The sequence below is a fragment of the Frankliniella occidentalis genome, unplaced genomic scaffold (genome assembly GCF_000697945.3).
Source record: "Frankliniella occidentalis isolate FOCC.00 unplaced genomic scaffold, Focc_3.1 Scaffold16, whole genome shotgun sequence".
Classification (NCBI taxonomy): domain Eukaryota; kingdom Metazoa; phylum Arthropoda; class Insecta; order Thysanoptera; family Thripidae; genus Frankliniella; species Frankliniella occidentalis.
The window spans coordinates 2,178,274-2,189,203 of record NW_026267146.1 but is presented as its reverse complement, the minus strand read 5'-3'; the positions used below and the strand labels follow the sequence as shown (position 1 = coordinate 2,189,203).

General features: G+C 39.9%; 4 protein-coding genes and 1 long non-coding RNA gene across 8 annotated transcripts in view; 2 read left to right on the top strand and 3 right to left on the bottom strand.

Annotated features, from left to right (window-relative positions):
* LOC113208137 (BAG domain-containing protein Samui-like) overlaps nucleotides 1–2,566 on the bottom strand; it is a 6,054-nt gene extending 3,488 nt beyond the window's left edge. Inside the window, exons 1-2 of the mRNA XM_026425016.2 lie at nucleotides 2,407–2,566; nucleotides 915–1,129 (exon numbers count right to left, since the gene is read on the bottom strand). Coding sequence (XP_026280801.1) covers nucleotides 915–1,070 — 156 coding nt within the window. The 5' untranslated portion in view covers nucleotides 1,071–1,129; nucleotides 2,407–2,566. The remainder of the gene's footprint in view (nucleotides 1–914; nucleotides 1,130–2,406) is intronic.
* A 255-nt stretch (nucleotides 2,567–2,821) lies between these two features.
* On the top strand, nucleotides 2,822–5,215 carry LOC113208154 (dynactin subunit 2). Its single transcript, XM_026425037.2, has 9 exons — nucleotides 2,822–2,945; nucleotides 3,256–3,327; nucleotides 3,400–3,539; nucleotides 3,668–3,779; nucleotides 3,858–4,027; nucleotides 4,109–4,334; nucleotides 4,419–4,607; nucleotides 4,709–4,811; nucleotides 4,903–5,215. Exons 1-9 carry the CDS (start codon nucleotides 2,910–2,912, stop codon nucleotides 5,079–5,081), a joined length of 1,227 nt encoding a protein of 408 aa, XP_026280822.1. The 5' UTR covers nucleotides 2,822–2,909; the 3' UTR covers nucleotides 5,082–5,215.
* Nucleotides 5,216–5,344: 129 nt separating this feature from the next.
* Nucleotides 5,345–7,567, bottom strand: LOC113216364 (general transcription factor IIH subunit 2). Of its 3 annotated transcripts, none has more exons than XM_026436111.2 (8): nucleotides 7,425–7,567; nucleotides 7,179–7,271; nucleotides 6,890–7,091; nucleotides 6,686–6,814; nucleotides 6,425–6,598; nucleotides 6,065–6,345; nucleotides 5,588–5,846; nucleotides 5,345–5,504 (listed from the first exon to the last, which is right to left on the bottom strand). In XM_026436111.2, the coding sequence occupies exons 2-8, from the start codon at nucleotides 7,235–7,237 to the stop codon at nucleotides 5,391–5,393; spliced, it is 1,218 nt and encodes a 405-aa protein (XP_026291896.1). In that variant the 5' UTR covers nucleotides 7,238–7,271; nucleotides 7,425–7,567; the 3' UTR covers nucleotides 5,345–5,390. The 3 variants fall into 3 exon arrangements, with proteins under 3 accessions (XP_026291896.1, XP_026291897.1, XP_052119989.1); XM_026436112.2 differs by having other exon boundaries at nucleotides 7,429–7,561; XM_052264029.1 differs by having other exon boundaries at nucleotides 7,179–7,284; nucleotides 7,425–7,552.
* A 9-nt stretch (nucleotides 7,568–7,576) lies between these two features.
* LOC113208182 (histidine protein methyltransferase 1 homolog) lies at nucleotides 7,577–9,247 on the top strand. Of its 2 annotated transcripts, none has more exons than XM_026425086.2 (6): nucleotides 7,577–7,767; nucleotides 7,893–8,141; nucleotides 8,224–8,390; nucleotides 8,476–8,750; nucleotides 8,838–8,953; nucleotides 9,035–9,247. In XM_026425086.2, the coding sequence occupies exons 1-6, from the start codon at nucleotides 7,713–7,715 to the stop codon at nucleotides 9,073–9,075; spliced, it is 903 nt and encodes a 300-aa protein (XP_026280871.2). In that variant the 5' UTR covers nucleotides 7,577–7,712; the 3' UTR covers nucleotides 9,076–9,247. The 2 variants fall into 2 exon arrangements, with proteins under 2 accessions (XP_026280871.2, XP_026280862.2); XM_026425077.2 differs by having other exon boundaries at nucleotides 7,890–8,141.
* Nucleotides 9,088–10,924, bottom strand: LOC113208282 (uncharacterized). The gene is made up of 3 exons (XR_008010804.1): nucleotides 10,411–10,924; nucleotides 10,283–10,324; nucleotides 9,088–9,916 (listed from the first exon to the last, which is right to left on the bottom strand). It is a non-coding gene; the product is annotated as an uncharacterized LOC113208282 (long non-coding RNA).
* Between the last annotated feature and the right edge of the window lie 6 nt (nucleotides 10,925–10,930).

Sequence of the window (10,930 nt, the reverse complement as noted above, 5' to 3'; positions counted from 1 at the left end):
CCCCTCCCCCTCTCTGCCACTACTGCCCCACCTCCTCCTTTTCGCGAGGTTCGCGTGCGAAACGTGCAAAAGCAAAGGATGGGTGCCTCTCCGCTTCGGACTCCGGCTACGCGCAAGATAAATAGAGAACAGGGGTGTGGGGGGAAAACCCCGTGGCTTTTGAACGCAGCCAGGACGCTGAAGAAAATGATTTAGTCTGGGGAGGGGGAGGAATTACTAACCAGGACAACGGTGTCAATGGCTCGGAATCAAAACAAGCAGAACACATGAAATCTGAGGTACAGGGTTGGGAAGTATTTTAGGGGAGATAAGAAATTGAGCTCAACAGTGGGTATAATATAAACTAGAAGTGCTTATTTAGTATGATTACTAATTGGCAACAGAATCTTAATGTGACACACAAAGTTAATGAGGTCCCGTCAGCTCAACAAAGATAAAATCGAACAGTAGCACTGATGCTATGACTTTAAGATTCCTTTGGTTGAAACCAATGATGATAATTTCTAACAAAAGTAATAACAATATAAATATATTACGTTTACATGAAAAATCAACAGAGAAAAGAAAAATACAAAAATAAGTTAAAGGCACACAACACTTGAGCTCAGTCAAACTAAAGAGCTGAAGGGAGTAACTATTAAGTGTTAAATGGCACACACGCACGGGACGACAAATGAGTAATGAGGCACGAAGTGAGTTCAAGGTGAACGACTGCAGGGACTTGACCACTCACTCCAAGCAGCCCTATAACCTTAAAAACCACAAAGCAAAAACAAGGGAACTGCACGACATGCGACAAAATCGAACAGTTAGGCCAGGGCACAACACAAACATTACATTGGAGCAGTGCCAATCCACAAGTCGGGGAAAATATGTTAAAAGCAAGAAGACAGAAACGTTCCCAACCAACTCACCCTTCGAAAACTAGATGGATTAGGAACTCTTTCGAAGAACATCTCCCTGTCGTTGTCCAATTTTTTCCGAAGCTCCTCTACTATCTGATCGCCGGACTTCCCTCGAAATCGGTCGCGTAAAGAGGGTCTATCCTTGTCACGAAATCCGAATGACATTGTGGAACACTGTACGTGGTGGACTGGTTTTATACTTCGAAGGAATCTTCAAAACACGCCTAGAAGTAACGAGAAGATTCTACGAGGGCCGTGCAATGATTTGGCCAATCAGAAGGCAGCTCGACGCTGGGGTGGGGACAAGTGACCAATCAGGGACGGCGCAGCAGGCTGTCGTCTGCGCAGCTCTGCCGGTACCAACCTAATGTCAAAAACTAAATGAATGCGACACTATTCCTTGCACCGTTAGGCCTCCGAATACAGGTTAACAGCACTTAAGCAATAGCCCAAGGTAAGCTTTTGGAATCAAAAATCCAAACTATGAGATATTTCTAAAATAAAAGGACCGATGCTGTGGTCGTAGTGTTGACAGTGTCCCGCGGGAGATTCAAAGCCTGGGGTGGAAGTGGGGACTACAGGACCTGGTGGGAGGACCGTCGAGCAAACCAGAGCAAACACTGGACTGTTCGAGAAACCTCCAGAAAATTCTCATGGAAGTGATTTAAGACATACTCTATCCCTCTTTACGACCACGGCATAACATTTCTGTAGAAGGGAACTCCTAATATGGATATGGTTGTGTGCCAAACTAACTGATCCACCAAATTTTCTAGCAGTTTTCTTCTTCAAAAGTATGATACAATGAAATGCATTATGTGCAATAGATAATACAAGGACAATGTCTACAGACATTAAAAAATAAACACATTTCAATTTAAGAAATTCTCAAAGCTTATTTTGTGATTCAAATAAGAAAGCATTGTGAATCATACAAATCGATGTAGAAACCTGTTCTGCCTAGCTTCAGCTGAGACATAAACAGAGGTACATGAGCTCCCACTTAGTGTTTTCTTTGTTTCACTGATTAATTATAAAGCGCCATGACCAGGATGTTATCATATGAATGGTGGGAATGAGTGAAGAAAACCAATTCGGAGTAAAGTGGACCGTGAGCTTTGACTCTGGGAGAGTGGCAAAATTTTAAATTGTGACGTTGTAGTTAACAGGTTGAAATGGTGAATAAGGCCGGGGGATTCTGAGCTTCTGACCTATCCGGAATAGAACAATTGAGAATTCAAACACACTCTAGCTATCATTCGGTTAATAGAGAAGTGACATAAATAGTTTTAAAAAAGAAGACCGAGAGCCATTGTGGAAAGTTTTGATGAAAAATAGGGTACAAAAACAAGTAATGTCTAGAAAATACAAATAAATACTAGAAGAAAATGGGTCAACACCGATATGTAGTCAAAGGAGGTTAAAGGACAAAGAATATTTTTAGCATATAGCCTCTATATGTCCTCGTTTTTGTTCCTAGGCTGTACTGTAAAAAACGTACCTTCTAACCGTGGCCACGTGAAAGCTTTTAAAATGAATGACACTGGGCCCGTAACACATGCAAAGCCTAGTGTTCCTGAGTTTAACAAATGGTTTTTAAACAAATTTTGCGGTTAGAAATTTTCCCAGTACTCATGATACTACAGCATTGCCAACCCATCAGACCAGATGAGCATAAGATACACACACACCACACACCAAAAAAAGGTGCCCCAACTTACAGGATGAATTTTACAAATAAAAACCAGCACTGCAGCAGTTCACAGAAAAACCTACAATATTGTTTGAATGAATCTAAAAATTGAGTTTATGCACCAACACACTATTCGCAGGCAAGCCCTGCTGTGCTGTGAGTGTGTCCGAATTCAGCCACCGACCGAGCACCGACCGGTCGGTGCTCGGTCGGTGGCTGAATTCGGACACACTCTGTGACTAGTGTCTGGCTGGCTGTCAAGTACAGTTGTCATTTGTATTTGTAGTTATTTTGGAGTATATTTTGGTACGATGGCTGACCCAAAATATGCCAATTTGCCGGGCATTGTAAGTTATTCTTCATTGAAACCTAATTTTATAGAACTGACGTTTTGATTTAACTCTATTCCACATATGTTAAAATTCTAACCTTGTTCTTCACACCCTGAGAGAAGTTTCTCAAATTTCTAGATTTATACTCCACTCATTACATTTCTCTCTGAACTTTGTTTCAAAATTTACCAGAGGTGATACTGTGATCCATGCCTTAAAACACCTGACGCTGCTCAAGTCGCTCTGACCAAATCGTACATATTCAAGATTCAATTGATTTTGTAGGTGCAGCAGTTTTATTGCTTTCTTTTCTCTCCCTTCACAGGCTTATGACCAACCAGATGTTTATGAAACAGATGATTTACCAGAGGCAGATCAAAATGATGACACCTATGAGGTAAGACTCCCTCAAATAGCCTAAGTAAATCTGGTCCTTACCTTAAAAATACTCATACTTTCCCCGATCTAGGAGGAAAATGAATGCATTGAAAGATTACATCTCAGTGCCTCTGAATCGTATTTGAAGTTTAAAGATAAACATTTATCTGGCAATGCGGTTGACTTTTCGGACCGCCTGAAAAAGGTCCCAAACAGGGGCTATGATGCTAGGTGAGTACCCTCATTTCAATCAATTTATTTTATGCTTTGGGTCAAATTTTCTTATCTGAGCTTACCCTCATTTCAATCAATTTATTTTATGCTTTGGGTCAAATTTTCTTATCTGAGCTTATTTTTAGGTCAGGTGTATGGGAATTGGCTGGGGAGGGAGAAAAGGAAACTATTCTTCAGAAATACCAGCGACTGCAGTGTGAGATGAAAGAGTTCCTGGAAGAAGTAGCAACCTTGAAGGTTCTGTAATATTTAATTGCATGCTCATTCCTAATATCAAATTGGTAGCTTGTGATTTTTATCAAATTGTATTTTTAGGAGGAGGCTAAAGGTAATAAGGGTTCATCTTCGGATCAGACAGCTGGTTACAAAGCTTTGGCTGCAAATATTGAGCGTGCTCAGAAGCAACTGTCTGAATTTCGCTTGGAAGAGACTCTTGGACCAGAATTACTGGCATCATTGAAAGACCCAGAGACAGCACAAATCAAGTATTCCATCAAATAATCAATTAATTTTCGTGGTTTCCTAGTCTTCATTACTTTCTAATAACAAAAATGTCATAATTTCAGGAAACTCTTTGCTCATTTTGAAACTTACAAACAAAAGAGTACTAAATCTACCGATTTGAATTCAAAACAGAAGACAGCTCCAGCAGGTCCTGCAGGGGATGGTTTATTGTACCAATTACGTTATCGTCCTGAGCAAAGTCAACTTCAGCAAACATCCCGTGTTGCTGAGTTGGAACAGCGCTTAAATAAGCTAGAGAGTGTTCTTGGAACATCCAATGAAAATATGGTATACATCCCCATTTGCACTATTTTGATAGTAGAAATGGGCTTTGAAGTGAAATATGTGATTCTATAATTCATTCTTTGACAGGCTCGATTGGGATCAACCTTACACAATCAAAGCATCACAGAAGCAGTAGAAAAGTTAGAGAGCCGATTTGCTTTGCTGGAGCCCACACAAATTGAAACTGCTGAAGGCAGGTTGACTGGTTTGGCCAGTAAAATGGATGTTGTTGCTGAAAAAGTCAATGGGCAGTCTGACCCTGAGAAAGATGCTAAGGTACAGTGAAAATTAATTGCAGTAAATATGTACTGCAAAAGAAATATTTGTATTCCCCGCTAAGCTTTTTGATGTTCATTTTATGTTTGCTCATGTTAAAGGTGACGGAGCTCTATGAATTAGTCAAGAAGACTGAGTTCATTTCCAGCATCCTTCCCCAAACTATAAGACGTCTCACTGCACTTGAATCACTCCATCGTGAAGGTATGTCACAAGTAGTTAAAAAATAGATAAAAGACTAGGTCATTCTGTGTGAATGCAACTTGAATGTACTGACCTTTGTTCTTTCTTGTAGCAAGTGAATTTTCATCCTCCCTTGCTAAGCTGGAAGCTTTCCAGTTAAAAATAGCTACCAGTCTTGAAGGCAATGAGAAGCTACTGCAGTCTGTTGATAAAGGCTTTGCAGAGAATGTTGAAACTATTCAGAAGAATATGAATGGACTTAATGAGAGAATAGCTGCTCTTAAAAAGTAATGAATTGCAATTTAATTAACTTTGTCTAATTGAATGACTATAATGGGTTATTAGTTGACCAATTTAATTATGCTTGGCTTTACTCAGATATGTTCTATATTTATATTATTAAAAATAAATTATGTACACAATTATTTGTGAATACATTGCTGCTTACTTTTAAAAAATATTATCCTGGAGTATAAACAGCACTGAGGAACCTGCCTTGCTTAGCATTTTAAGGGTCTGACAAGGATAGTGAGAAAGAGAAAATAAATTGGTGGTTATTTTCTTGCACATTTACCTTCATTTTAGTAGCTCAAGATATGCTTATTTGACATTCTTACAAGAACTTGTACAGCCTGGACAGCTGTGTAAGGTATCATGAACAAAAATATCACAGTCTAAACAGAAGATGTGAGAACAAGCACCACACTTGTAGACCTGCAAATGAAATAAGACATGTATGGATTAATTTCTCCATTGTAACAAAATATTTTTGGGGCCAGAAATAAGAAAGTACATACATGTTTATCAATCTCTACAAATTTTCGTCTGCACCCAAAGCAGTTGTGCTTCATATTTTCTTTTGCATCCATCTCCAAAAAGTTATCCACAGGGAACAAGTGATGGTAGGAGCGAGCAAGATGAGGTGCTGAGACAAGTGTGAGGCCACACGCTCTACATTCCACAGGTAACTCGCAGTACTTACTCCCACATTGAGGACACAGGTGGCCGGCAACACCAAGTTTACTTGCATCCATCTTTCCTTCCACATCCAAATGACTGAAATTTTAGGGAAAAATGTTAATTTTAAAAAGTAACTTATTGTATATGACAGCGTTGGGTATACCAGGGTATGCCTACTCCACCTTCTTAGTTTTTTCAAGGGCGTTATTTTATCTTGCACTATATTCATTCAAATCAAATGAGAAGACAAGTCACAGGACACCCATGTTCTTTGAGTGGGCATACCCTGATGCGTAATGAGAAGTGATACTGACCACATACAAAATGACATAGCATTGTTGTTGGGGGCACCACTGGCATCAGCTGGATCATTTCCAATTTTGCTGTGGTGAGGAAATCCCATGCGAACAAGTGAACAGTCCTGAGTGCGAGCAGCTGGTGGTGGTTCTACTTGCTGAAGGAGAAGATCTCGGAAGTGGCAATCATCTAAAATAATTGAGTACAAGCCACCCGTTTCTTTACTAAGCTGCCGGCAAACTCTAACTTCTGCAGCCAATCCAATAACTGAGCAACGAACGCCTTCAGCTTTCAGTTTCTAAAATTCAGAGGTAGATTAAATTAAATAAAAGTGTAAATTAATATGAATTGTATTGATAACTAAAACAATTACATACCTGGATTGTAACATTGATATCATGAGGGTCACATGTGGTGAGTGAACCCATTATAATGAGAACTTCTCTACTTGCATGTCCAGGTAGGAGACGTAAAGAGCTTAAAGCCAACTCTAAAGAGTTTTGTAGTGACGGCTCTCCACTACAAGGACCTTGGGCAATTTGTTTCACAATCTAGAAAACAAAAGTCAAATAAATCCAAGACATGCCAATTTTATTTTAAGAGATGAAAAAATACATATGTTAAAAGTTTTGACTTACATCAACATGTTTTCGTACATTTCCAGCCAATTCACACACAAGCTCTGCCCTCTTATTTCTAGTAACAATAATCCCCATTTGACTAATGGGATTCTGATCAAAGTATTCTTCTATAAAACCCTCCAAGAGCTGAAATAAAATTTAAAATACAATTACTTACAAAATGTTTAGATAAAAGTGGTGGATAAAATCTATTTGACTCACTTTGGCTGTACAAAGCTGACGTGTTGGTTTTAGATCTTGGTCTGACATTGCATCAGAACAATCCAGAATTATGTAGAGGTGTCTCATCATACCCAAACGAGTGTTAGGTTTCCTCTCAGCCTGTCGCTTTCTCTTAGCTCGCTGGATGATCTCCGCCACTGATGCTTCCAGCAGCCCATCGTCATCCTCTTTGATGGCCTCCCTACATTTAAAATTAATTAAGTTTTAGAAAAGTGGAATCTAGGTGAATTAGAAACTATTTAAATTAAATAATTTTTAACAAAAGTACCATGTCTTTTCATAACCAGTCTCCCACCGATACTCATTGCCTTCATCTTCGTCAGCCATTTTAAACTTTCAGAAAATGCGGTGAATTAAATCTCTGGAAATAAATTCTAAAAAATTAGTCTTCTTCACAATTTGTGCATGTCCAAACATTACAAAAGAAAACATAACCTCTAGCACCCTTGACTTCATAATGGCTCATCGGCTGATAGTCTTTAAAAATGTAAAAACACAAACGCTGATTACTTACGTACACGTATTACTTTGGTAAACGTTCAGGCAGTACTTGTAGTTGATGTTGACACCAGTTGACACTTAAATTTCAATCAACTTTTCACCACTTTACACTCACTGGCCGGTGTTGTTTTTCGTTATTCGCCCTCTGCCCTGTTCTGTGTACTATGTACCGGTACAATTATTTACAGATTGTAAACATTCTTCTGCTTGTGTGTTCCTCAATTTTTGAGAACATGTTTCTCCGGTATATCAGTTATTCATTTACCTTTGCGCTGTGACATTGGCATCAGTAGCTATAGACATGTTCAAATTTTCATTTTCTCGTCCTGATGGAGAAAATGATAACAGTGATCAAGGTGATTAACTTCAGTATGAAATATGCAATGGTTACATTCTAACCTCAACCCTTTCCTATTACTGTTTCGTATTTAGCTTTCGTGTATTTATTAAATAAGATTTACTTAATTAATTGTTTCAGCAGCTGCTGCACAACAAGATGCTTCAGATTTGGAGTGGTTGCACTCAGAAAAAGTGGAAGTCTCCTCCTCACATTTAAACTATATGCTTTCTCATCAAGATTCAGTAAGCCAAACAAATATATCCAATTTTAGACTACAACATTTGTCAACAAAATCGGTAGTCAAATCTGTGTTGGAAAAGTCTGAATCTGGCAGTGGTATTAGAGTTGCAGAAGAGCTACAATCAGATTTAGTTCCTTCCAAATATGAAGGTTGTACAATGAATCCCCTTCATTCACATATATAATTACTATCAAAATTAATTTATAACTCTGAAATTCTTGAAACTTGCAGGTGGATTAAAAATTTGGGAGTGTACAGAGGACCTTTTATCTTGGCTGATATCAGATGGCCCTGATACAAATTTGGAAGGAAAATATGTCTTAGATTTAGGATGCGGTGCAGGTTTACTTGGAATCGCTGCTCTAAAATATGGCGCTGCTGTGGTTTTTCAAGACTATGTGAGTCAGAATATAAATAGTTCTGTCTACTGCTGCTTTTTGGAATGCACAGTTCATTCATAATTTTGTATTTCCCTTTCTGTAGAACAAAGAAGTTTTAGATTCTTGCACTATACCAAATGTTCTCTTAAACCTATCAGACGAAGAATCTCAAAGACTCATCAATAACAAGAGCCAAGGTGGCCCAAACTGTGAATTCTACAGTGGTGATTGGTCTTCTTTTTCCGACAAATTGCAGGAACAGAGAAATAGTGAAATAAAATTTGACTACATATTGACTTCAGAAACGATTTATAATCCACAAAATTACAATAAACTTATTGATGTGTTCAAGAAATTTCTTAAAACTTCTGGCTCTGTGTATCCTTTATGGTCTTGCATTGCAAAATATGGCATTTGCTTTGTGTGTGTGTGATACCATCAGTTGTTTTCTTAACAATGGTTTAGGTACCTAGCAGCTAAAACCTACTACTTTGGTGTGGGAGGAAGCCTTAGAGAGTTTGAAACCACCATGGCAAAAGACAGTTCATTGAAATGCGAGGTATGCTGGAAATGTCCCTCAGGTAAGACTTCTCTAGTTTTCATGAGTCATTTTCTCTTTAATCAATATAGTAATCTTTATTAATTAATTTTGTTGTTGACAGGTGTATCTAGAGAAATTCTGAAGATAACTTTTGTGAAATAAAACCAATTGGGATTCAACTCTTTGTATATTTTAGCATGACATTTTACAAAATAATAATGTATACAAAAGAAAATTGTCAGAACAACTACCTTAATTTGCTACCTGCTGATTATGCTACAATGATACAATGTTCTTTTTTATATTATATCTTATAAAGCAAAATTCTTAAGTATTTACGTGGTGATTCTATGGGTGGTGATGCTGGCTTCATACCTAGATCTGTGCAAATGATGATGAGGGCATTGCAGAAACTTATTCAGCCATACAGAGATCATTATTACTTTTAAAACAGAATTGTTACACAATTTGCTCCAAAATATGAACACTACATTTACAATAACGTTCTGAAATTATTATTATTATTTCAATTGAGTACTATGAGCAATGTGGAAGTTACACCAAGGTTACACCAGCAACATGTTTTCTTAAAAAGTAAGATAAAGATGACAGTTCATACCATTGCTATCTGCACTTGATCGCATGCAATATCACAGTTGTTCACAATCAGTAAAAAGCATGTACAGACTTTACTCTCATTCATATGAATATTTAGTTTTCATGCATGGTTTGTGAGATTCCCCATGTTTAGATAAGTAAGCGATCCCATCGTATATAAGGTAGAATATACATAACTTTCACTTCTCCCCAATCAGTGAGAAACTACTGTAACACTGCTGACTTAATCTTCAACTGATATCACATACAATTTATAGGTAAAATAGAAAATTAATTAAGATTTGTTTTATTTGAAAAACTAGTAGTTAATAAGGTTTTAACCAGCTTGAGGCCCTGATGATGATCCAAGCAACTGAATAATCTTCCTGAAGATGAACGACTTGATCTGTAAAATAAGGTTTGCAAGGGTCATACGCCTATCCATCTCTAAAATGAATGGCTGTGCACAAGGAGCGCCTCCCAATTGTCAGTCGGTGCAAGAGAGACAGATGTGTACTATTCAAATGGATTCTATCTCTCTCGCACCGACTTACCGGTAGTGGGACGCACTCTGTCCTCAAGAAAGCTTACCGAAAACACCGTGGACAGGATGGTGCCCAAAAATCCTCCGCCGAAAAGCCCCTGCGTGATACGCAATAAGCAATTGTACATAGCAAAGCGCAGTGCAACGTTAAAGAGCCCATGCGAGCTATAAAGCAGTTCAATTTCTATACGCTAGTGAAGAAGGAAAAAATTGTTCGCCTCTACTCACCGATCCACCTCCAGAGCCGCCCGACCCGTCCCCGGCGGAACCCTGCGAGGCGTAACGGAAATGATCAGCTCGGGACTTCCCTCTTCACGTCCAGGTTCTGCGACCCATCGGGCGGGCATTGTCCTTACCTGGCTGCTGCTGCCCAAGAGTGGGGTGACCAGTCCTAGGATGGAGCCGGAGTCGCTGCCGCCCGCGCCGCCGCCGCCCAGGCCGGCCCCAGCACTGGCCCCGGCGCTGCTGCCGGCGTCGTCGAACGAGGCGCCCGCCGTCGCGCCGAGGTCGCCGCCGTCGAGGGACACGCTAGCGCCCGCTGAAGCTCCGCCTCCGCCGCCGGCGCTACCCTAAAATAGGAGCGTCGAGAGCACATGATTCTCTATTTTTCCAGCGCTTGTGTGGTAGTCAACCATCACCGCGTCCTGACAGTGAGGCCGGGCACCAGGCAAAAGCAGTGCAAGGAGGTGGAGAAAAGCTGAGAAAAGGCGGCGGACACTCGGTGGCGGGCGATGCATTCCATCGTCGCCGTCCTCGAGGATGTCTCCTGGGCGTCGCCGCGAACTTACAAAGCTGTCGGCGCTGTCGCCGTTGTCGTCAACGACGCCGGGCAGGACGGCCACGGCGACGCTCTCGGAGTCCTCGCTGCCGGCGGTC

Coding starts and splice junctions, on each gene's coding strand:
- LOC113208154 (XM_026425037.2), top strand. CDS start 2,910: ATGGCTGACCCAAAATATGCCAATTTGCCGGGCATT. Junction 3,540..3,667: donor AACAGGGGCTATGATGCTAG/GTGAGTACCCTC, acceptor GCTTATTTTTAG/GTCAGGTGTATGGGAATTGG. Junction 4,812..4,902: donor TGAATCACTCCATCGTGAAG/GTATGTCACAAG, acceptor TCTTTCTTGTAG/CAAGTGAATTTTCATCCTCC.
- LOC113216364 (XM_026436111.2), bottom strand. CDS start 7,237: ATGGCTGACGAAGATGAAGGCAATGAGTATCGGTGGGAGACTGGTTAT. Junction 6,815..6,889: donor GTCAGCTTTGTACAGCCAAA/GTGAGTCAAATA, acceptor ATTTTATTTCAG/CTCTTGGAGGGTTTTATAGA. Junction 5,505..5,587: donor TTGTAGAGATTGATAAACAT/GTATGTACTTTC, acceptor TTTCATTTGCAG/GTCTACAAGTGTGGTGCTTG.
- LOC113208182 (XM_026425077.2), top strand. CDS start 7,713: ATGTTCAAATTTTCATTTTCTCGTCCTGATGGAGAAAATGATAACAGT. Junction 7,768..7,889: donor AAATGATAACAGTGATCAAG/GTGATTAACTTC, acceptor TAATTGTTTCAG/CAGCTGCTGCACAACAAGAT. Junction 8,142..8,223: donor AGTTCCTTCCAAATATGAAG/GTTGTACAATGA, acceptor TGAAACTTGCAG/GTGGATTAAAAATTTGGGAG.